A 25980-nucleotide genomic window follows, 5' to 3' on the forward strand; every position below is an offset into this window, starting at 1 on the left:
TTGCTTATCACTCCCCTTCATATGCTTCACTTTCCTGTGTAATGCAGTTTCAGTGGTATTGGTGATTGTCCACAGCCAGTGTCCACCGTGCCCCAGTATTTCTTCTCCGGTGTATCCATGTTAGCGATCAACAACCTCTTTGTTAACCTTAAATCCTCAGCATTGAAGTTATCCACAAACACAGGTCCAGTTTTTAATCATTTACTCCTTGTATGCATACAACACTTCTTTTTCCATAGCAGTACTTCATTTACTTTCAGTGGTTTCACACACAAGACTTCTAGACTTAACAGAACCTGTAGTAATTTCCTGGCACCCTTAAGTACCCAGTTGTGTGAAATAAGTCTTACTGTGATTGTTCACAGTTTAGAAGTTTTGTCATGCTTAATAGACTTCTCTTGCAACATCGTTACATTGGCAGCAGTTTTGCCCAACTGAAACATTTTCCTGTCAAACTCCACCACGTGTTCCCAAAGGTCAATATTGCCCCAATGTTGATGCAAGAAATCCAACTGCAGGATCATGTCATAGCCCTCACTCAAATGTGGCACAATTTCTTCACATTGTCTGAAGTGAACCATACCCACGCCAAAATCGATGTCCACTGATCCCAACAGTGTGACATCTCTTATGTTCCACTACATGCAGTCTGTACTGTGGTGGTTTCCATTGCTTATTTTTCAGCAGATCTCCACTGGCTATTGAAACATATGCCTCTGTGTCCAACAGTGCCTCTGTGTCCAACAGTATCCAGCAATTCTTCTTCCACACTATCCTTTTGACTGCACTATCCACCTCTGTGTATTACTTCATAGAATCTAGTTTTATTGGAAATGCTTCTAGGTGGACCTCAGATTCCCTTTGGTGTTTAATGCTTGCTTCACCTCTGCCTCTCCTCCCATGGCCCCGTGGCTATCGACATTGCTTCCACACAGACCCCATCTGTTTGTATTTATAACGCCTTATATTGACTTGGAACACTATCTGTCTAACATGCAGCCTGGTTGACACATTAATTTCCTCACATTCTACAGCCATTCTAACAGCTGCATGTAAATCAATTGGCACCCTGTTCGTACTCTCCTTGAACTTTCCGGATGCAACCCTATTAAAAACGTGTCAGCCACACTCTGTTCAGCCTCCTGTGAAATAATTTCATTCACTATAGCATTCTACCCCCACTCGTATGTAGAACCATTGATTTTTCCTTATTCTACCAGCAAATTCTTCTACTAATTCTAAAAGCCTCTTTGTCATCATACCCAACTGTTCCTTAACATCAACAAAGTAAAATATATTGACTTAATTCTGAAGTTTAATTATCAGTCATTTTAATACTCGACACTGTCTAGCCATATGCCTGTAATGCTTACATGTGAAACGTACTACAGAAACTGATTCTATACTTTGTGCTGAACAATCTTCCAAAGTACACTATGCACATCTGACAGGTACTAGCCAATTATGTCCCCTATTTCCTGTAAAGTGTGATAAATTAACTCATTGGCATCCTGTATATTGTCGCCCATAATGCTGACAGAGCATAGCATTGTCCAGGCAGTGGCTATTGACACAATTGCATTTGTCTGTGGAACACCAGGCCCAGGCAGTCTCGGCTAGCTGTGGCTGTGTGTGATGTGGCATGGCTCATGCACGTGTCATTATCCAACAGGCGACAAGTAGGTGACGTAATGGCAGCGACTCACTACACAGCGTTGAAGGCCAGGAAGATGCTTCCTAGGGCCAATGCTGCCCTGATTTGGTGGTGGCTCCAGGTCCCATGGTTTCAGAGCAAACTACCCTAATTAAGTCTCGAACTGTGGTCCACAAACAGCATTCTGTGCAGTGCCAAAGTGTCACAGCCCCAAGGCAATAGATCTACGATACTAATAGAAGTGACTTTAGTGTAATGACAACATTGTGAAAAGGAAAGTTGCTACTCATCATATAGCAAAGATGCTGAGTCACAGATAGCCACAACAAAACGACCGTCAAAGAAAGCTTTTGGTCAAACAGTCCTTCATTAGACTTAGACAATGCTCACACACACACACACACACACACACACACACACACACACACGTGCACACACACACGTGCACACACACACGCACACACACACACACACACACACACACACACACACACACACACACACACACACACATCCAAACACAACTCCCATACACATTATTCCATCTAGATTTCCCTTTATTTGACTTTAAAGTAAAATGGCTTCCGAGCTGTGCTTGCTTATGCTTTTTGGTTTCTTGTGGAACATATACTAAACATTTTGGTAGTTGCCAGTGTGGAAAGGCTTCTTCCCTGTTCAGCTTAGGTACTGCTTTGTTAGCTGTTTCCACACATCACCAGGCTGGCATGCCTCACACCATACTAATGGCTCTGTTATATTTTGTAAGGGATCACACCTAAACTTGCCCCCAGCTGGTGCTACAGCAAACCATTTTGTACTTCGCACATTTTTGCCCAAATATTGCTGGTACATTACAGCATAAATCTTATTCAACCTCATAGGGACAGGAGAAATGTCTTCATAATTTTTCTGAGTGTGATATATGTTGAAGTAAGGTTCCATACACAAACTCGTGAAAGTGATTAAAGCAATTTCTAGGTCGAGAATGTATGTACTTGACTTCCAATCTTCCAGTGAAACAGAAAAATGTTTGATGGGTCAATAGCCAATTGCAATGTACAAAAACCCTGGAAAGTATGCACAATGCCACGGAAGTATGCCCTGAGAAATCATACGGAAAGAGCTGAATGCGCATGTGCACATTGCCTACAGCTGGAGAATTAAACTGAGGAACATGATTAGGAATACACTGTTAATTTAAAAGCAGCTAAAAACTGAGTCAAAAAAGAAAAGCAATGGACATTTCAGTAGTATGCAGAATAAAATATGTTCTCAGGTAGAGCCAGCACATCAAAGACACCGAATCTTTGGATCTCAATCTCGAAAATTGATAAAAAATGTTAACATAATATCCTGATTTTTTTTAAAGAAGGTATGAATTGTTGTAAGGCAAGTGGAGATTATATAAAGAAATGTAAAAGCATTGATTAGAGAAAGTGAAGTGGATCCTGGAAGTAAATGGAGATAAAACAGATTTCTGTTATTCACAGATTATTGAGAGGGCATAAAAGTATTTTCTGTTTTCTTTTGTAATATCCCAAGTTATGATTTATCATGCTTGAAATATCTTTAAAGCATTCAGTCTTTTGTTGTTAAGCCATCAGTCATCTCATTTATTCATTTCATTTCCTGGACAGTGGGAATCTGTTCATTCTAAAAATAACTTCTAGTACATTGATGCTAGTGCTGGCTGAGGATTTTGGAATCATATTTTGATGAGCTACAACAGATTTATTACTATAGTCCAGCTGGTGGCATTTCCTAGATAACAGTTTCTAATTACAAGCTGCTTCTCATTTATTTTTGTGGTGCAGCATTGTGAAACTCATTATCAAATAAAGGGAACACTGTAGATTTCCTAATCATTGAGAGTGACAAACCTGTGTATCAAAAATATAATTTTTAACTTTGTAAATTTCTTTGAAGAGAATTATGTATTGTTTAAGCTAGAGGCAGACTAATATGACTAGGGGACTGATGACCTTTGAAGTTAAGTCCCATAGCACTCAGAGCCATTTGAGCCACTAATATGACTACAAAATATGTCCTTATAAGGAAGGTATAGTGTATACCTAGTGTAAATGAGAAAACATGTTTTGTGCTGGGAAATTATCAGCTGTTTTTGTGGTAGTAAACTATAATATTACAGCAAGATTTTAAGTAATGTAACTACTGTAAATGAGACGATACATAGTGGGAGATATTACCTAGATGGTGAGATTCACTTCCTTTGAAATGTCCAATTGCTGGTCTGCACTGTATTGCTTCCATTTGACTGGAAATGTGAGGCTGTGATGACAGGTACATAGCAGCATTCATTCTTCAGATAGCCATTAACCAGCCTCTATAACAAATATCAGTGCGGCACTCTTCTCTTGATAGAATGGTTGCTGTGTCCACTGAAATTCGCTGCACTTTTCAGATAAGAAATTTTCCAAAGAATTATATTTGGACTTAATTCCGAAAATTTTGTACTGGTAAAAGCATAACCTGTCATGGATATTTTCTGATGAGTAAACCACCTTTGAGGCAGCTGCCCGAGTAAGCGGTGGACAATTCTGGACTGGCACAAGTGACATTTATTTGTGACTTAGCCTCCAAATTCAAATTAAATACATAAGAAGAAATGGTAATTCACATTTTAATATGGTGTAAAGAAAATACCTTGATCAAGTTATTCCCTGATAATTTCCACAGAACCTGAAATTTTTAGGCTCTTTGGATTCTCCTAGATTGTAGCATACAGCCTGCTTAAATTAAATTTAAATAATGTTCTGTTCAAACCAATTGTGAATGCTGTAGGTTCCCCACATACAGATTTTTAAAATACATAACAAAATATTGACACTGGAAGTTGGAAAGACACTCTGAACAGGACATACCAAATTCTTAGATGTTTGTAGTTATAATTAAGGATCCTTTTTTATTGCCTGAAGAACTTATAAACCTTGAAATGGTGTCATTGTTTACCAAAATAACACTGGAAAATGTGTGTAATATTCCTGTTTGCCATTAAGCATCTATCAACATTACGTTTTATGAATGTACCTAGAAGGCAACATATTTATTGTAAAACCAGGAATCTCATATAATGACCTTTCAGGCACTCCACTCTCATCAACCGTAGGGAACTCCTTCAGTTTCTCCTTCAAGGTACATACAATACACAAGGCTTGGGTTTATTGACTCATATATGAGATCGAACTTGGATGGGCCACATCTGATGAACATGTTGCTATTGACCAAAGGAAATCTGTACATGTGAATAAAAATAGTAGAATGGAATTTTTTCACATTCTGAGTATGTGTAGCATTAATTATTGGTCCACTTATTCAGTATTTCAAAAAACAATTTCAAGCATCTTCCTTCTTGTGATCTATGATAAATCTACATAGCACACATTCATATATCGTATCAGGACCATTTCCAGTATGAAGTAAGTTTAACTACCTTGTGAAGATATTCCAAGATAAAGATAAACAAAAGTAAAATGATGTTGCTCCTAAATGTAATTGCAGATGCTCATTCAGCAAAGTAGCTTTCTATATTGTGCTTATAATTGTATACATGCTACAAAGATGTCAGGTTTTGGCAACATTTCTTGTGAACAGGATGTATGCTATCAACACCACACAGTTTGGGTGTGTCCTTAAAGTATTGCTGAACATTGGTAATGCATGACATATAGCCAAATAGTTAAATATGTCATTTTTGGATAACATATCACCAACTGATATGGCATTATATCTGATATTACAATTAAAAACCATTCAACCACAACTTCAGATACTGACCATAAAATTCTGCCCATTGTACTGTGACTTCACCAATTACACGCCAGCATCATTCATAAGTTTTTCACTTGTAAATCTGTGCATTGTACAAACAAGTCCTGGACGGATTCCAAATATTGGAAGAGTGAAGATAATTGGACACTATACAGTAGATGTGTTGTGATCTACAGGCTAATAAACAAGGTAGAGATCATTGCTAAGCTTTTGGACAGCGTCCTTCTTCAGGACTGATTAAAAAAAATTACATACACATTTTCATGACTACAGTGCCAAGACATTTAGCCAACTTGGACAATGAAGCTTAGCAAAAATTTCTATCTTGTTTATATGGCTTTTGAAGAATACCTTTCTTCCCATAGCATCCATCATAACATTTTGATTCTATGCCCATGCTATTGCCTTCGAAAGTAGCAGACTTTCATTTCAAAGTAAAATAAACTGACGTGCGGAATTATTGGAATTTAAGTGTAGAATCGTTTTATGATCACAGATAGACTCCTTGTTTTTTTATTGGACCACATTGTGATAATTTCAATCTTCTCTAGTTCCCTTAAAGGATTCCTATCAAGTTATCCTCGAGGATAGTCTGAACCATCTCATGTTATTGTATTAATGAATACTAGAATGAACATTCCTTTGGGTAGGCCTTGGACAATTTCCTTTCACTTCTTTTCCATTTGTGATAGTGTGTGCTAGGGGTGTAATTCCATGATACTAATGAGCTGCTAAATTCTAACCCTCCCTACTCCACCCAAAAAAAGGGCTATAAGAAAGATGCACCCACAGTAAAGGAGATAATGAGGCTGGTATTAAATAAATTGCAGTTATTAAAATATAATTTCAGAATGAAATAGACCATTGTACATTTCATCATAGTAATTAACTGTACAGAAGATAAAAATTGCATATTGAAATTCTTCTTCACAATATATAAGAGCAGTTCTGTTTCATTTTTATCTAAAAGTAATTCAATAAAGGAACTTACAAGTGGCATCTCTGTTTTATATATCTGTAGATTATAAACTTCTGACTTTCATGAAGCATGTCAAAGAACAGAGAAGGAAAATTATGTATGAAGCAGAAAAACACTGGGGAAACAATAAAAATAGGAGTAATAAAGTTGTGAAGGATGTTCCATATGAAATAAGGTGGTAAAGGATGAGAAAGATAAAAATGTAAGTGGGACAAACTGGGATTGAATGAATGTAAAAAGGATGCAGTGTGTCATTAGGCAACGTACTGTGGGTCACAAATGGTAAAGGAAAAATGTCAGTGGGACAAACTGGGACTGAATGAATGTAAAACACAGTGAGTGTGTCATTAGCCAACTTATTGTGGGTCATAAATGGTGATAGAATACATTGAGTAAACCTGAAGGTAAATGTAGTATTTTACTTACTTAGTTCTTTCTCAAAATATGAGATTATTAGGGAAGAAAAGGTCAATTCTGAGCTCTTGTCAGTGTGGTGCACTCAGCACTTGCAACATCTGTGTAAGGTAAGTGTGTCCTTTTGTTTTTTTATGTCAAATGAATAATGATTATGAAGACACATGAATAATTTAAACAAATTTTATATACAAATAAAGGTTACATTACATGAAACTAAAGACTGTGTTGGCCAGTGAGCTAGGCCCAGTAAGATGTTAGGTAATAGCTGATCGGATTGACAATCTTGCTGAATTACACTAACATGACATCGGTTTATCTTGTGCAAAGACTACAGATTACTAGATGACAAAACATTTTTGTAGTAATCTTTGGTATTGTAGTGTGAAGCATATGTAGAAACTGATCAGCATCAGTCCAACTGTACGATGTTCATTTATTATAATAGAAGGCTTATTTTTATTAACACAGAGAAGGTATAGTACTGTTATGGTTCAAACTCTCATACAAGAAACTGAAAAAACTTTTTTTGATAATGTTTTTAATTTTTGAATACACTTCTATTAGAACCTTTTACCCATCAGTTTATTTGTTTCTCAAGAGCTGACCCAAAGCATGCATATTAAAAGTAATTAACTGCACTGAGTGAAAATTTCACAAATGCACAATACTGCAAAAAGGATTGATCTTCACATTTGTAAGAATTATCTTTCAAGAGGAATCATAGAATATACATCATTGAGTGACCATAGATTTAAAATTAGTTATGGACTGGTTGATATTTTTGCCGAACACCATTCACAAATTCACAAATACAATAATTACGGGGAAAAAAGATGTCAGTACATTGTGTACCTTACAATGCACAATTTATAATTATTTGCTGGGTGAGATTATACGGGGTGGTCCACAGGTGTGAGCTATCCTTCCAAAACAAAAACAGATATTTACAATATTTACAACCAAGTAATATGAGATGAGGGGGGGGGGGGGGGGGGGGACCTGTGAAGTTACATTTCCAGTGTGGTTACCGTTTTGGTAGCCACCATCCTGGATGCAACTTGTAATTTTCAAATGCAAGGGGGTCCTGTGATGTATCAGACTCGTAAGGAATAACATGAGGAAAACAATGATACCTTTCACTTTTGCATAGATTTATTTATTGTTATGTTTTGAGTGATGTTTCTTTCTTATAGCCCATGTGAAAGCTGATGGCATTAACACAAGCTGAAAGCACTGAAATTGTTGCGATATAAGAAGAGAAGTTCATTGCCGAGGGTTTCAACCTATGCTTCCCTGACACCACTCATTAGCCATAGTGTTATGGCGAAATTTCTCATAAAATAATATGAAACTGGCTCTGTGACATACAAATTGAAAATTTGATGATCCAAAACAGCTATGGATGAAGCAACATCAACTGTTCTGTAAGAAATTAGGAAACTTGGGTGATTTGTACAGCAGTAATAAGAATTTTTGCCACTTGCAAATGTCAGCCTTACATCACGATCCAAATCATCAAGTGCTTTCCAGAATAACAAATGTAGAAGATGGACAAAAATTATCATTTCTGCCATGGTAGGTTGTGGAGGTCCAGATATCCACCAAGTTCCCTGGATTTGAATCCATTAGATTTCTGTCTGTGGAAATAGATAGCTAAATGAATAGAGTTACAGATATTCATTAGATGTCAACCCTCACTGGATGAATCTGTCAAAGGTAGAAATAAAAGTGATATTTCAGTGTGGAATATGGGGTTCTGACATTGTGGACCATTCTTCATTCAGGATACAATAAAAGCAGACAGATGTCAACAGTTGTTGGATGAAGATATACTGCAGTCTGAAGGCAGGACATTTTCAACTTACTTTCAGGACAGTGGTGTCCCACTTGATCACAGTTTAGTTGCTCATGCATACTTGAATATCCAGTTTTTGCAAACATTGGTGGGTTGTGGAGGTCCAGATATCCACCGTGTTCCCTAGATTTAAATCCATTAGATTTCTGTCTGTGAGGGCAAGTGAAAGCAATTGCACTTGGGATGAAGATCAGAGTGGATTGTTGATGTTTGTGCTCACATTCTGGTTCATGTGTTCATAAAGTCCATCAGAAATGGGTGAAGTGTATAACAACCCTCCAGTGTGTTAGCACATGACTTCATTTTCGTTTGAAAACTGCAAGTTGCATCCAATATGGCAGCTTCCAAAATGACCAATATATGGTAACATACCCTCACAAGTTTTCCCCCTTTTCCATCCCTTACTTCTTGTCCTTAAATATCTGTTTAACAACCTGGTTTTCTTTTAGAAGGGTGTTTCACATCTATAGATCACAATGTAAATTTAGCTGTAGGCTTTGTTGAGCAATGGCAATTATACAGCAGCTATAAGATATGTGAGTGCTGTCACCTTATCCTTATCGGACGTCATTGTAGGAATGCTAAACTAAATGTCTAGAATGTTCTGCAGCTATGTGAAAGAACATTCTTTCAGAAAGAAATAAGTAATATTGTTATGAATAAATAAAAAAATAAAGACTAAAAACCATAATATGAATAATTGAAAAATGCAAGTCTTGTAACAGCTTTTTATAAAGTGAGGTTATAAAATGCACTTTAACCACCATGTGTTTATTTGTCCCATTATTTATCTACTGGTTTTGGTTATTAACCATCATCCAGGATGTAGGATGCAACAGATTAGTTAAAAACATTCCATATTCCTTTGAAGCTAAACGGTACAAAAATTATTCAGTGAAATTGTGCAAACACCTGACATAATTTGTCTTGGAAGTTGACAGTCATATCTTATCTCAAAGAGACAGACCATCCTTGAAGAAGGTTAATAACAACAACTGGTTGATGACTAATGGGACAAATAAAGACAGTTGATAGTTAAAATGCATTCTACAAAAAGAGCTTCTAACAGCACTGGTGTAAGTAGAACTAGAACACCACTCTTGTTGGCATAAGTTTCATGTTCAATACTGAAACTGGGTGGAGTACCAACTGTTTAAGTATGTTACCAAAGTCCAGTGAATTATAGAGTACCCTTAGACTGACTCTTTAATTAAAAGTTATCAGCTTGATGACTACATGCAAAAAAGTTAATAAATAAATTAACTTACTTTTCTTCCAAAACATTTATTTGGGAAATCAAGCCCTTGATGGGCATTGAATTGTACTATATTATATGCAGAACCTATCAGTGTGAAAATGGAAATGACAAAAAATTTTGATAGTTAATGCATTTGTTTTGGAGTAGTCATTCATTTGTTTTGAGTTACAGATTGCCTGTACTGCTAGTTTAGTCATCTGGAGATAAGCACTTTTGTAATGTACATTTGAAATCCACAATGAATATTTTAGGCACATTGTCTGGCACTGTTTCACCTGCTTATATTACACTATGAAAACTGCAACAGCCATGGCCTCAATAAATCCAAACACAGTAGATACGCACAACAATACTCTTCCTTTTATGACCACAGTTACAGCTTTACAGTGCAGAACTGTCTAACAGAGTGGAAATGTGAAAGAAGTTATTTCAATATCATCAGTTAACTGCATGCAGGCTATTGATTGGTAGTGATGAACCATGACTGGATCTCCTTCTAAAAAGTGTTTTGACAGTTTATGGGGAACCATATAGGAAGATTGGTGCAAGATGGTTATAAGAATGTGATGGGTTTCATAGACCCAGAAATTAATTTAAGGGTAAATGTTTTTCAGTGAAGTTCTTTAGATTTTGAAGAACGCATAAAGCATCTTTGGATTAGAACAGAAAAATTATTGGGTGAGACAAGCCATGCTGTAATAAAATGCCTGTTATTTTTTTTGTGGATTGTCTTTATAAAGTCCATGAGAGTTTCTTATTTTACCTCATCCATACAACTTCCTCTGTGTTTTCTTCACTATTTGCTGTAGTATTACTTATCATTTTTTTAAAATTTGCTATATGTTCTCTCTTTTGCTTATGTTTAGAATTGCTTTTTCTTATGTGTTATTTTGGGTATGGTATTAGACTATTATTGACTTTTCATCATTTATTACCTTTTTAATATCTTTAGTTTTAGTTTTAGATTTGTTTCTTTAATTCTGATTCACCCACTTTCCCATTTATGGAGTCTGTTTCCATCTCTGCAATTCTTAATGCAAGTTCTGTTATTCCCATTTTCCTCTGAGTAACAGCTCAATGAGCATCCAATCCACCATTTTTCTCTTTTTTCTCAGAAATATCAGCTGTACATCTGTAGTAGTCAGGTCTTTACCAGTTATATTGAAAAGTGTAGTCCAAAATGAAATGCCATCTACAACAATTAAAAGCTCTATTTTAACAGATCGAAAGGTAGAATATGATTAATGACCACATGTCCAAGCAAAACAAACATCAGCCTTTCAGGACAGTGGAGCTGTTAATGATATGATACAATGCAGTGGAAAAAATTCCTTCCATGAAGGATGCAGGAGCATAGTTGGAATTTTAATATTGAACTAACAATTTTCATCATTCTGTCCCTACTTCCTATCCTTTGGGTAGAAATTATTATATATCTTATTTCATTTCATCATAATGTCTGTGAAATGCTTCAAATTTTGTTTAAGGTATAAGATCTTGAATTACATTGTAGCACCTGACATCTGGGTTTCTTTATAGTGAAATTATTCTTTTAACTAATTAAAGACATACTACTACAACTAATACAGTTAGTTAGTGAAGTTCTTATGTTCATCATTGTCTTTATGTTTTGACTATGTGTGTGTATGTGTGTGTGTGTGTGTGTGTGTGTGTGTGTGTGTGTGTGTGTGTGTGTGTGTGTTCCTACAGATACTCATGCATATTGTGTAGCCCGAGAGTAGATAATGGTATGAGTGCACGTCTTTGTTTTGTGAGAAGGACGGTAGAGGATGCGATTGAGAGGAGAGTCAGAGAAAGAGTGCGGGAGTGGGAGAGAAATATAATGAAATCCAGCTTCCAGAGTTTTCATTTGTGCTCATATTAGTTGTAAATGACCTGTATTTCATATTAAACATAGATGTGTCATTACTAGAGCACATGAATAAGAACTTTTGTTTGTTTATAATGAATTTGAATGTCTGAAATACTGTGATTGCCAAAGAAAAAAATCTCAGCTCACTAGCTATACAGAGATCTTGAGATGTTCAACAGACATTTTAGAAACAACCACTCAACTTTGAGCTCTTAGAACCGTGTGTTTTAATGTAAGAAGGAGGGCAACAAAAGAGCACGTATACACAGTATGCTGGTAAGGCAGTGGAGAGGTCAGCCTACAAAGATCATTTTGCTGTAGAGACATTTATTTTTTGCCAAGAAACTAACAGAAAGATCTGTCTCTCTTAGAGCTCACTTTAATCTTTCAACTGAAATTCACCAACTGAAATTCACCAAATTGTTTTCTCTTTTTGTTTTGTCTCTCCACTGCATTATTCAAAGAAGCAGAATCTAGTTACTGTTCTAAAAGTGTTTTTAGTCCTTACCACAAACAACATGGTAAGTGCACAGTTTTGATCTAGTGCTGTTAGGAGCAAAAATTGTCTCATTTTATTTTTTGTTTGTAGAATGACAGCTTAAAACAATAATTGATTGTATTTACTTACTTGGTTTGGTACTAATGCTCATGTGTGTTACATTTCTCTGTAACTAACTTTGCTCTAGGTATTTAATTGTTGAACCAGTTGTAGAGCAAGGTTTTTTTTCATTTTGCAAAAGATCTTATTAAATATATAGCAGTAAAATGTGAGCCGAGTTAGATTAACTAACATAATATGTAGGATAGAGTTTGCAAGAGCTGTAATATTTTTGTTAATGTTTGTGGCTGCTTCTTCAGTACGTGTTTGAAATTATTACAGTATTCTTGTGATGGCAGATGGCTGTAAGATTTGGAGAATTAAAGTTTTGGTTGTTAACATAAATTATTGGTATAACTGTTTCCCAGTATGTGAGTCACTTTCATGAATCCTCGGTGAATTTTACTTTGAACATTATTTGCATAATTTTCAGGGGGATACAGAATCAGCCAAATAAACCACATCATTTCATTGAAAATGAAAGACTTCTTATGTCATGTAGAATTTGCTTTTTACATCATACTTGCTTTTCACATTTTCTGAAAATTGCAGAGTGCGCCTCCTGAGCATTTCATCCAAAGTCATATGAAACTTTAGAAGCATTTTAATTTCATTTGCTGCTAAATTAGTTTATAACATTCAGCTGCTATTTCATTTAAATAAATTCAAATAAAACATTTTCTGCTCAAAAACTATGGCCTTGCCTATAAATTATAATACTGATATTGGATAGGAGATGTGGAATGCTTGTGATAGCCACATTACAGGCCAGCCTGAGTCTTCCGGGCTCTCCATTCAACCTGAGGCGAGGTTCACGGGGCAGCCACCAGTTCACGCTGAGAAACGGCCGTGGTCGCTTTGTGGGACCCCCAGGAGGGGACCGCAAGCCTCTCGTGCTCTCCACCTACTTAGATGCCCAAGTATGTCCTATCTCATGAGCATCAGTTCACAACAATTATCTAAGCTTTTGTACTCTTTCTTTTACTTATCTGATTTTCAGATACATTTTCTATATCTACTGTAGGTGGAACTTCCATTTCATAAACTGCAGTTCTGAATATTGGCTTTTTTGTTATCCTTTGTTTCCTAAAATTTGTTTAATTTGCTTAGGTGTGTTGTTTCACAGTTATTGGGTTTTGTTCTTTTGCACAATAAACTATATTCTGCACTAGTTTCCATTAATTTTGCACACAGCCCTGCCTTCCATAAAACCAAAGTCTGTGCCATTTCATATATAGATTGGCACTGTAATACTGCTTTTTTCTGTAGTTTGTTAATGTAATCTGAAGTCTTTCAGAATTTTTTAGAACTTGTAATATCTGAAGATACACTTCTGAAAGGTAGGATCCTAAGATTTGTAGAATTCTGGAGACTTGCTTTGTAGCATGATTTTAAAAGAAATTTGTGAAATTTGTTTTGTAGTTTCATCAACCCACTGCAAGTTCCCTTTAGATGTGTTTGTAAATTAGTAATAGATTTAACAAGTGTTTCAAAGAGATTTCAGGGATTATTAGCAGAAGTTCACAGTAACTCATAGTCTTCTGCTGTTAGTTGTCCAAGGGTGAACTCTGAACTGCATACTTACTTTTTGTAGTGTTGGGTTTTGCTGCATGTAGACAGCCTCTTCTGTTTTGTGTGAAGAAGTGAAAAATAGAAAGACTGAGAGGGACTGGGATGGGGATGGGGGAGTGTTATGTGCTGGGGATGAAGAAAAAAACAGTAAGAGAGGGAGGTCGAAGATCAGTTTGTAGACAAGCAAATGGGAATAAAGCACCTGTGAAGGAAAGAAAGAGGAAAAATGTGCTATAACTACTTGTGGCAAGTTGCATATTTGATTATTTACTTACAAAAATGGAAGTTACTCATGAACCATTTCATCCTGGATTTTGCTTTCCTTTGTGCTGTCAGGTGGATGACCCCAGTTGCAGATTGCATACATTACAGCTCCCTTAGGCAACAAAAGTTTTATTTTCAATATTTAATAAAATTAATGACAGAAATTTAAATTTAAAATGCTATCATAACACATATAACACATTAAGTCAAGTATTAAAGTTAGTTACTGTGTTCCTTGAGGCAGTGTAACTCGTGGCGCACGAAGTGCATAGTCTGTATCATCCACTACTTGAGAATGAGAACACTTGAGAACTTCCAAAAACTTAACATGTAATTTGAAGCCTTTTGGAAACTTTCTTCACTGACACTCCCTACTAAAAATGAAAGGAAAAAGGTTTATTGCTTCTTATATTTTCGGTGTTCATGCAGTAAAATTTCAGCATTGGACATGATGTTTTAATTTGTTGCTTCTTTACTACTAACTCCATCCACAACCTACAAAATTATATCATTGTACGACCAATAGTTCGGGGAATACGATTTTTTGTGCATGGGAGTTCTGTCTTTTAAAAAATTGGGTTTAATTAGGTTTATTGCTAGCTTGTAACGTGCATACAAAAATATTAGTTGTTGTAGTTTCATATAACATCAAAGAGATTTAGTTGTCCTACCTACAATGTTTGTAAACTGCTGCCTTGTACTGTCACAACATCAGATACATTTAGACAAACTTTTCACATGGATTCATTAATATTTATGTAGGTTTTTCTGGCAATTTTTATTATAATGCTAACTATAACAAATATTTAAAATTAATTCTGTGCAGAACCATGTTAGTTTTATGAAGAGCTACTTACATTTCTTAAACTTGCTTTTATTCTATATAGCAAAGAAAACAACACAGAGGATTAAAAATCTGAAAGTGTATTAAAGTAAATTGCTGTTTTGAAGGGATCAAACAGTTTTTGTTCAACATCTTGTAAAATCCTTGGAAGTCAATCAATGTGAAGTTCAAAATAATGTAACAACATATTTTGAACCTGAAAGTAAGAGCCCCTTCCATATTGTTCTGTTTTGGCTTAATTATCAGATAGAGTCTCAAGAGTAGTGTGAAAAATTGAATCACTTACAAAATTCATTCGTAAATAAAATCAAACATACGTCAAAATAGAGTAAAAAAATGTATATCTAAGTAGCGTTTATATTTAGAGAGGAAAATTGAAACCAAAGATTTATAAAAGTGAGAGCATACAGAACTCTGGCTTCTGTTTCCTGTGTAGGTCTGTAAAGGTAAGAGAGGTGAAAGCTATTAAATATATAGGAAACAGTTCACATGTTAAAAACCTTGGGTCAAGGAAGGTGCAAACAATGAATAATAGAATAAAGATTGATCTGTCCAAGCTGTCAGTAACAGACAATGAATGTGCACAGTTTCTTTCTCAAGATGTCATGGATGGATTAATATGAGAAAAAAGTTATAAGTCTATTATTTTGTAAAAAGTATTGTGCAATTGTCAGGCAGTAGGTTTACAGAAAAGTAAGTAACAGATAAAGTAAATTTCAAAAATCTGTGTATGAGGAAAATTTTGGGAATGAAACAGTCTCCTAAATACATGAGAAAGTGAAGGTAGGAGACTCTTTCACATGCCTCTCTATTTCCATTATAGCAGAATCAGCTCTATCAGAAATTATAAAAAGTCAGTCCTCGACTGAGAAGTGGAGATAGAATGTCAAAAGCTTTTTGTATATCAAGCACTTTTGCTTCATCTGTGGTCTCTTGATATCCATACTTATCTCATGCATCTTCCTAGGCCTCTTCTGCTCATCTATTGCATCCCATTTCAATAAATTTTTCTCAGTCTTTTCTTGTAGGGGCTTCTCATGCATTGTATGCCTAATGCTTTCATATAGCATCTTTTCCAACTTTGTGATACCTACCTGCCATCTTGAAAACTTCATGTCACTTTCTCTCACCTTTGAAAACTTCATGTCACTTTCTCTCACCTTTGAAAACTTCATGTCACTTTCTCTCACCTTATGTTCTTCCTTTCCTTGATGAAATAGATTTCTGCACTGTATGAAATAACTGGTAAAAAGGGTCAATCACATACAACCTGCAGCCCTTTTGTTTCATAGATAAAAATATTAAAACAAGGTTTGCAGCAAATGATAGTAGGCAGAGGAACATGTACGGGGATTACACAAGTATTGTTTTTTGCAAGCAACAATGAACTTTTTTTAAAAGGCATTTTAAAGCTCTTGAAAGCCTGAACACAGTGATACAAAGCTTCTTATGTTAGCATTGAAACTTTTAGCAAAAGCATCCAAGAAATATGCTATAAGTGAGAGGCAAGGCTGCTGGAATTGTCTATTGCAGTGTGAACATGACTAAATGGTGCTCTTATGCCAGGCTCTGCCATTGTATCAGGAATTTACACTGTTTACTTCCTCCTATGAAAACTGTAGTTTTAAACATGTACACATAAACAGTAGTTTCCCTAAGCCCCCTCTCATACACTAGATGTTAGCATTCAGTTCCATTTACAACATCTGTAGATGATTCTTTATCTGTGTTGCATGAAGCTGGGCCAATGGAATTTACATTTTATCTCAGTAGCAAAGGCCTATCTTCTTTGCTGCATGTAATAGCTGGGCCTAATATGAGAGATCCACTTGATGGGTTTTACACCACAATGGTGAATTCTGGCTGCTTTACCTTTCAGTTTTAGCAAACTTCTCAGATACTGTTGCCAATGTTATCATTAATAAATTTATGCCACTGTACCCATCCTTTCAAAAATTTGTGAATGCCATTGAAAGAAAGTACCTCACTTCATTTCAAAGTCATACTTTCTTTCCATCTTGGTTCATGCAAGATATGAGAGTATTATCCAGACAACAAAGTCACTGCCTTCTATAATTAGCTGATAATCTTGTTTCAATACATTGAACCATTTACAAAAATAAGTGGGGTAAAAGTTTTAGGTATTTCACCTGCTAAAATATGTTTCAACTGTGGAAATTCAAGGATATAATAACAATTTGGAAATGAGAGAAGGCACTGAATTACAGACAGATACAATGAAAAAGCCTGCTTAAATATACAACAGTGTGCTGAAAAGCAATGCCTCCAAATTTTTATGTGGAAACTGATAAAGGTTTTTTAAATAAAGCAAATGTTGTTAATATTCCATATCTTTATTCTTCTTTTCTACGTATTTGTAGTACTCTGCCACTACAAGGCTCTGAATTGTAGCTTGTAGTGTGGAGTTGTGTCATGTAACTATATCGATGTATGAGAACTAGCATGCTGTAATCACATTTCGAATTCAAAGAGTTTTCCACATGGAGCACCCTCTGTTTCAAAATGACAATGCCAGACCACACACCTGCACTGCGACATCGGCAACAAGCCAATGCCTTGGTTTCACTGTCATCGATCAGTCTCCATACAGTCCTGACTTGGCCTCATCTGATTTTCTTCTGTTTCAAAACTTAAAGAACACCTTGAAGCACTTCGCTTTGACAATGATGAAGTGGTGCAATCAGAGGTGGGGTTTTAGCTCTGTCAACAGTGTCAAACAGTCTACAGTGATGGTATCAACAAACTGGTCTGTCATTTGGAGAAACATGTTCGTTGCAAGGGTGACCATTTTGAGAAATATGAAGATTAAAGATGTACAAGCTTAATAATGTTCATTTTATTTAAAAAGCTTTGACAGTTTTCATGTAAAAACTTGGAGACATTAGCTTTCAGCACAGCCTCATACGAGCCTTCATACGAAGTCCTTATTCTGAAGTAGAACACTTACGAACTCACATAAGCACAATTCCCACACATGGCCACTGTCTCTGGGCACTGGGGCCTGACTGCTCTGTGTTTGATGTGAGCGGCAATCTGCTGAGGTGGGGGTAGGGGTGAGGAAGTGGCATGGGCAGGGAGGGGGGGGGGGTAGTAAGATAAGGGTGGCAAAAAAATCCTGTGCTGCCTCTGGGAGCAAGCAGGGATACGGTGGGGACAGGATGGGCTGTTAAGTGCAGTATGAGGTGGCTGTGTTGTGGCTTGGGTGAGGGGGGGGGGGGGGGGAATAGAGAAAGAAAAGTGAGTAGGGGGAGCATTGATGGGATAGAAGGCATGTATAGCGCTGGAGTGGGAGCAGGACAGGGGATAGGTAGGTAGAGGGCAGGGACTAGCCAAGATTCACTATCTCTCTCCCTGTCATAAACACACACAGAACTGTTGAGAAGGAGCAGTTGTCAAGCAGATATAGTATCATCTCTTGTTTGAAGATAATTTTGTTGTCCATTAAATTTTTGATGTCACTGAATGGGTGGTCAAAGGCTTTTATGGCTGAGTAAGCCACTCATTCCTGTATCACATTTAGCCTAAGTGATGGGTAGTGAAACCATTTTCACTTCTAGTGTTCTATTTATGAATGTTACAGTTGTTTTCAAGCTGTGATTGTTGGTAATAAATTTCATAATGGAGTAAATGTACTGTGGGTGTGTTGACGATGTGCACAAATGTATAAGGAGCTGCCTGCAAGAGATTTCTAGAGTGAACACCACACTTTATCCTTATTGCACACTTCTGTGCAACAAATACTTTCTTCCTCATTGATGAGGATACCATAAGACCTAAGAAGTAAGTCAACTTCTTTGCATTTTCATTTCAAAATTCTGATGTTATCTGTAGTGCAGGAGTTGCAGAGCTTAGACGTTTAATATGATCTGTAACATGTGACTCCCTGCTCACATTCTCATCAGTGTAAACGGCAAGACATTAGAATATTCTGCTTCATATCTTGCATTTATTATAATGGTGTGGTTGGGCCTTTTGCTGTGCTGAATTGCATGTGTTGTGTTTTATCTCAATTCAGTGACAGTCAGTTTGCAGAGAGCCAGTTGTTAATTATCAAAAAAATATTATTTACATTTTTCAAATGTAGTAGCTACCACATTATGCTTGATTATAATAGTTGCATCATTAACAAACACAACTATTTCTGCCTTTTGGGTATATGTTCGGAGATCAGTTATATATAACAGGAAAAATAACAGACTTAATTTGATCCCTGTAGTACACCTATAACAATTATTCCCCATTCTGAAGATTCCATTTCCCTGAGTTTCTTAGTGCAATACTCTGAATCGTTATAGTTAGATGGGATGAAAACCAGAGGGATCTCCAATACCATAATTTTTGAGCTTCTCTAAGAGAATACTGCGTACTGCCCAGTCACAATGCTTTTGAAAGGTCACAAAAGATACAAGTTGACAATACTTTGTAATTCAGATTTGGTTTAATCTGAATTGTGTATTAAAAATAGAATGTTCTTCATAGAGACCCTTTTCAAATCCAAATTGAGGCTGACTAAGTATCTTATTTTGAGAGAAGTATGTTATAGGTCTCTGCATACATAATTTTTCCAGTACCTTCAAGTTCGAAGTAAGTAGAGACTGGTCAGTAAATCACCCAGTGAACCTTCAATGAGTCAAGTTGTATGTTAACAGCCAGAAGAAACCATTACTGGCTATTTCCGGGAAGTGTACTATTAGTAATCTAATATCATTGGTAAGCGTAGGAATGTTTTCTACCTTAATGGTGTGTCCTTTTAAGCTTAGGGTTTGATTGACTCGTCACACATTTTCAAACGTCCTCAATAAATCACTCTTTACGAGGAAGGTGCAGATGATCTCTGAATGGAAGGAATACTGTTTATTGCCTTTAAGTGTTTCTGTCAGCACTTATTGAGGTTTTATCTGTTAAGGTAGGTAGTGGCTTGCCCTTTCTTCCCTTGTAGAGTACGTATAAGTAATTTTTATTTGTCAGGAATTGCATAAAATGAGATTTTTAAGATTGAGAGTTAAGTTGCAAATAGTCCAAACCTATTCCTTTATTCTACTGGCTATGTTTGGACAATTGTCAGTATAAATATTCTATCAGCAAATGTCAATAGTGTTTGGTAAACTTGTAAATTATGATCAAGAGTGAGTCAAATACTGAACCTCCCCATCTCCAAGTCCCCATTCAAAATTTAGTTTTATTTCTATGGTATTATGTATTATTTGTTAATATGATTCTCTTATTTATATTTTTGAGATATTACTCCACCCATGCAAGGAAGATGTGTTTAATGCCATACGACTTCGGTTTCACCAGTTCAGTATTATGATATACACATCCCAAGGTATTGGCAGGTTCACAGAGAGAATTCAAAATTGTGTAGCTTTACCACAACTAAGTTTGCAAGATTTTATTGATTTGTCATTAGAGAAATCTTTGCGAAGGGGGGAAGTTGGTCCATATTTTGGTCATTTTCTTATCACCACTTTTGTTTATATTAGTGTTAGGTACATTAATACTTCATATTTCACTCTTTCATGAGTTGCACCTTTATTCATCAACTTACTGCAAAATTAGCAAAAAACACATGGGAGGCACTATCAAGACAGTGCAAGATTTTAGTACTTTGGTTGGAATACCTTCTCAGTGCACAGAATCATTAATTTACGGTGACCAAATGATTTTTCTGATCAAGACTGAGAAAGTAATTGCTCTATGAAAGAGTGCTTTAAATATGTTTGTAAATACAGTAACTGACCATCTTCCAGAAGTCTCTTCAGTTATCAGGGAATTCTTACATCCACATACCAATACAGTTGGTCCACATTTGTGATTAATAATTACAGTGAATTTAGGATGTCTGTGTCTGGTGTTCAGAATGTAGTTTTAGATTCAGATTCAAAAACCTTTTACTGGTTGCAGACAATCAATATGCAGAAAGTTTTAAATGTCCAAATACCAAAAAAAAAAAAAAAAAAAGAGTGCTGTTAAACCCATTCCTGTTTTTTATTGGCCTATCCAGGCTCTAGAATGTGGCACTAAAATTTGTTGTGGTAGTCTTATTCGTCCATGAATCACTTTTACATATACATTTACATATACAGCATTAGTGGCAGAACAATTGAGAGAAAATTTGGAATACATTTCACATAAATTTTCTCAGCATATTATAGTCCTAGGTGGAGATTTCAATTTACCAGATATAGACTGGGACACTCAGATGTTTAGGACGGGTGGTAGGGACAGAGCATCGAGTGACATTATACTGAGTGCACTATCCGAAAATCACCTCAAGCAATTAAACAGAGAACTGACTCATGGAGATAACGTCTTGGACCTACTGATAAGAAACAGCCCCGAACTTTTCGACTCTGTAAGTGCAGAACAGGGTATCAGTGATCATGAGGGCGTTGCAGCATCCCTGAATGTGGAAGTAAATAGGAATATAAAAAAAGGAGGAAGGTTTATCTGTTTAGCAAGAGTAATAGAAGGCAGATTTCAGACTACCTAACAGATAAAAACGAAAATTTCTGTTCCGACACTGACAATGTTGTGTGTTTATGGAAAAAGTTCAAGGCAATTGTAAAATGTGTTTTAGACAGGTACGTGCCAAGTAAAACTGTGAGGGATGTGAAAAACCCACTGTGGTTCAACAACTAAGTTAGGAAACGACTGTGAAAGGAAGAGAGCTTTACTGCAAGTTTAAACGCAGCCAAAACCTCTCTGACAAACAGAAACTAAACAATGTCAAAGTTAGCATAAGGAGAGCTATGTCAGTGAATTCGAAAGTACAATTCTATGTATCAACTTGACAGAAAATCCTAGGAAGTTCTGGTCTTACGTTAAATCAGTAAGTGGCTCGAAACTGCATATCCAGACACTCCGGGATGATGATGGCATTGAAACAGAGGGTGACATGCGTAAAGCTGAAATACTAAACACCTTTTTCCAAAGCTGTTTCACAGAGGAAGACTGCACTGCAGTTCCTTCTCTAAATCCTCGCACAAACGAAAAAATGGCTGTCATCAAAATAAGTGTCCAAGGAATAGAAAAGCAACTGGAATAACTCAACAGAGGAAAGTCCACTGGACCTGATGGGATACCAATTCGATTCTACACAGAGTACGCGAAAGAACTTGCCCCCCTTCTAACAGCCATGTACTGCAAGTCTCTAGAGGAATGGAAGGTTCCAAATGATTGGAAAATAGCACAGGTAGTTCCAATCTTCAAGAAGGGTCGTCGAACAGATGCGCAAACCTATATCTCTGACATCGATCTGTTGTAGAATTTTAGAACATGTTTTTTGCTCGCGTATCATGTTGTTTCTGGAAACCCAGAATCTACTTTGTAGGAATCAACATGGATTCCGGAAGCAGTATTCGTGTGAGACCCAACTCGCTTTAGTTTTTCATGAGACCCAGAAAATATTAGATACAGGCTCCCAGGTAGATGCTAGTTTCCTTGACTTCCAGAAGGTGTTCGATACAGTTCCGCACTGTCGCCTGATAAACAAAGTAAGAGCCTACAGAATATCAGACCAGCTGTGTGTTTTTAGCAAACAGAACACAGCATGTTGTTCTCAATGGAGAGAAGTCTACAGACGTTAAAGTAACCTCTGGCTTGCCACAGGGGAGTGTTATGTGACCATTGCTTTTCACAATATACCAGGTGATCAAAAAGTCAGTATAAATTTGAAAACTGGATAAATCACGGAATAATGTAGATAGAGAGGTACAAATTGACACACATGCTTGGAATGATATGGGGTTTTATTAGAAGCAGAAAAATACAAAGTTCAAAAAATGTCCGACAGATGGCGCTTCATCTGATCAGAATAGCTATAATTAGCATAACAAAGTAAGACAAAGCAAAGACGATGTTGTTTACAGTAAATGCTCAATATTTTCACCATCATTCCTCAACAATAGTTGTAGTCGAGGAGTAATGTTGTGAACAGCACTGTAAAGCATGTCAGGAGTTATGGTGAGGCATTGGCGTCGGATGTTGTCTTTCAGCATCCCTAGAGATGTCGGTTGATCACCGTACACTTGCAACTTCAGGTAACCCCAAAGCCAATAATCACACGGACTGAGGTCTGAGGACCTGGGAGGCCAAGCATGATGAAAGTGGCAGCTGAGCACACGATCATCACCAAATGATGCGCGCAAGAGATCTTTCATGTGTCTAGTGATACTTTTTGTTTGATCTAATAAAGCCCCATGTCATTCCAAGCATGTGTGTCAATTTTTACCTCTCTATCTATATTATTCCGTGGTTTATTAAGTTTTCAAATTTATACTGACTTTTTGATCACCCGATATATAAATGACCTAGTAGATAGTGTCAGAAGTTCCATGCGGCTTTTCGCGGATGATGCTGTAGTATACAGGGAAGTTCTAGGCGCTACAGTCTGGAGCCGAGTGACTGCTATGGTCGCAGGTTCGAATTCTGCCTTGGGCATGGATGTGTGAAATGTCCTTAGGTTCTTCTTCTTCTTTAGTGTTCAACCCTGAGGTTGGTTTGCAGCAGAGCGCCATTCCTCTCTTCTGTCTGCTTTCCTCTTCATTTCCACATATGTGTTACATCCAACGTCATTCATGATCTGTTGCATGTATGATATCCTTGGTCGCCCCCGCCAATTCCTTCCCTCAATAACTCCTTCTGCTATTGTTCCAATGATATTGTTGTGTCGTAGGATGTGCCCTACAAGTTTGTCTCTTCTTGTTTGGATGTGCCTCCACAGAGATCTGGTTTCCTGTACTCTTCTAAGCACCTCTTCATTTGTTACTTTGTCTGTCCAGCTGATCTTCATCATCCTTCTATAGCACCACATCTCCAGGGCCTCTAGCCGTCTTCTCTCTGCTCTTCCAACTGTCCAAGTTTCACATCCATATAGGGCCACACTCCAAACGAAACCTTTCATGATGCGTTTCCTTATTTTCAGACTGATGTTGTTGCTGGTGAGTAAGTTCCTTCTCCGATTAAATGCAATTTTGGCCTTTTGTATTCTGGTCGCAATTTCTTTCCGGCTTCTACCATCCCTTGTGATTTTGCTTCCCAGGTAAGTAAATTCCTGTATCACTTCCAGCTCCTCTCTTCCAATTCTAATTCTCGGAGGTTCATATTCTGCTCCTGTACTGCATACCATCACTTTAGTCTTTTTCTTGTTTATTCTCATTCCATACTGATTGTATAGAATTTTTTCCGTTGTTCTGAGGACTTCCTCTAGATCTTCTTCTGTCTCCGTGACTATAGCAATATCATCTGCATAACGTACCATGTCTATCTTCTGCCCATTAATTTTGATCCCCACCTCAGTAGTTTCTTGAACTTGGTCTATAGCTTCCTGGATGCAAGCATTGAATATAAGAGGAGAGAGAGCACATCCTTGTCTTACCCCTTTTCTAATATTTGCTTGTTGTTCCTGGTGACAGTTCCTAATCACTGCCACCTCATTCTTATAGAAACTGAGTATCACGCGGATGTCTTTGTACTTTATTCTAATTTTCCTCAGCACTCTGAACATCTCTTGCCAGATAACGTTATCAAATGCCTTTTCCATGTCTATAAAGGCAATATAAGTTGGTTTATTTTTCTGTAATTGCTTTTCGATAATGAGTCTTAGTGCCAGAATCGCCTCTCTTGTTCCCAATCCCCTTCTGAAACCAAACTGATCTTCACTCAGCATATCCTCCACCTTCTCTTCAATTCTCTTCAGAACTATTTTTATGAGAATTTTTGATGCATGTGATATTAGGCTAAGAGTTCGGTGCTGTTCACATTTTGTAGCTGCTGCCTTCTTTGGTATAGGAACAATGATACATTTCTGGAAGTCTGTCGGTATCTCTCCTGTGTTATAGGTGGACCTAATAAGTTTAAGCAGCATCATTTTCATGCCGTCACCAGCATTCTTTATTAGTTCTGCAGGGATGTCATCAATACCCGTTGCTTTGTTGTCCTGTAGTTCTTTTAGAGCTCTGTCAAATTCTTCTTGCAGAATGTCATCTCCCTTGTCATCTTCGTCTACTTCCTCTTCTCTTCCTATTACTTCCTCCGAAAGAGGTATTCCAGCATACAACTCCTCTATGTATTCTTTCCATCTCTTCAGCATGTCTTCACCAAACAGCATTTTCCCCTCTTTATTTTCTATTGTGCCTGAGAGTACTGTTTTACGTTTGTTAAAAAAAAATTGATTTGCTGTTCTGTAGCCTAAATCAGTTCTTCCGTTTTGCATATTTTCTTCTACTTTCCTGCACATTTCTCCAAGAAAATTTTCTTTTGCTTTCCTAGCTTCTCTATTAACTAAATTCCTTAGTCTTCTGTATTCAGCTTTTCCTTGTTCCTCAGTTGCATTTTTGTATAATCTTCTGTTTTCTATAAGCTCAATAATATCTGCTGTAATCCATTTCCTCTTGTTTTTGGGTTCAGTTCTTCCAACTATCTTTTCTGCTGCTTTGTATATACCAGATTTAATCTGATTCCAGTCTTCATTTACTCCACCATGTTGAAAATTTTTAATTAGGTTGTCTGTTTCATGAGCATAGTGCTTTGCCAGTCCCTCAGTTTTCAGTTTTTCTAGTTCCCATTTAAGTTTTACTGGCTTCTTCTTCAAACGGGTGAATCTCAGTGAACTTTTCATCATGACCAGGTTATGATCACTGCCTATGTCTGCAGATGGATAGCTCCTGCAATCTTTTATCTGGTTCCTAAAACGTGCTTTCACTAGAATGTAGTCAATCTGTTGTCTCCTCAGGTCTCCAGGGGCCTTCCATGTATATCTTCTTCGTTTGTGGTGTTGGAAAAGTGTGTTTGCAACAACTAATTGGTGCTTTGAGCAGAACTCGATCAGTCGATCACCTCTTTCATTTCTTCTT

General features: G+C 36.8%; 1 protein-coding gene across 1 annotated transcript in view; it reads left to right on the top strand.

The window, feature by feature from the left end:
- The window catches only part of LOC126281447 (sodium channel protein para), a 1486858-nt gene that overhangs the window by 977438 nt on the left and 483440 nt on the right, over positions 1-25980 (top strand). The window contains exon 17 of the mRNA XM_049980418.1: positions 13191-13343. Within this exon, the coding sequence (XP_049836375.1) occupies positions 13191-13343 (153 nt within the window). The remainder of the gene's footprint in view (positions 1-13190; positions 13344-25980) is intronic.

This window comes from Schistocerca gregaria, chromosome 7 (genome assembly GCF_023897955.1).
Source record: "Schistocerca gregaria isolate iqSchGreg1 chromosome 7, iqSchGreg1.2, whole genome shotgun sequence".
In the NCBI taxonomy this organism is placed as follows: Eukaryota; Metazoa; Arthropoda; class Insecta; order Orthoptera; family Acrididae; genus Schistocerca; species Schistocerca gregaria.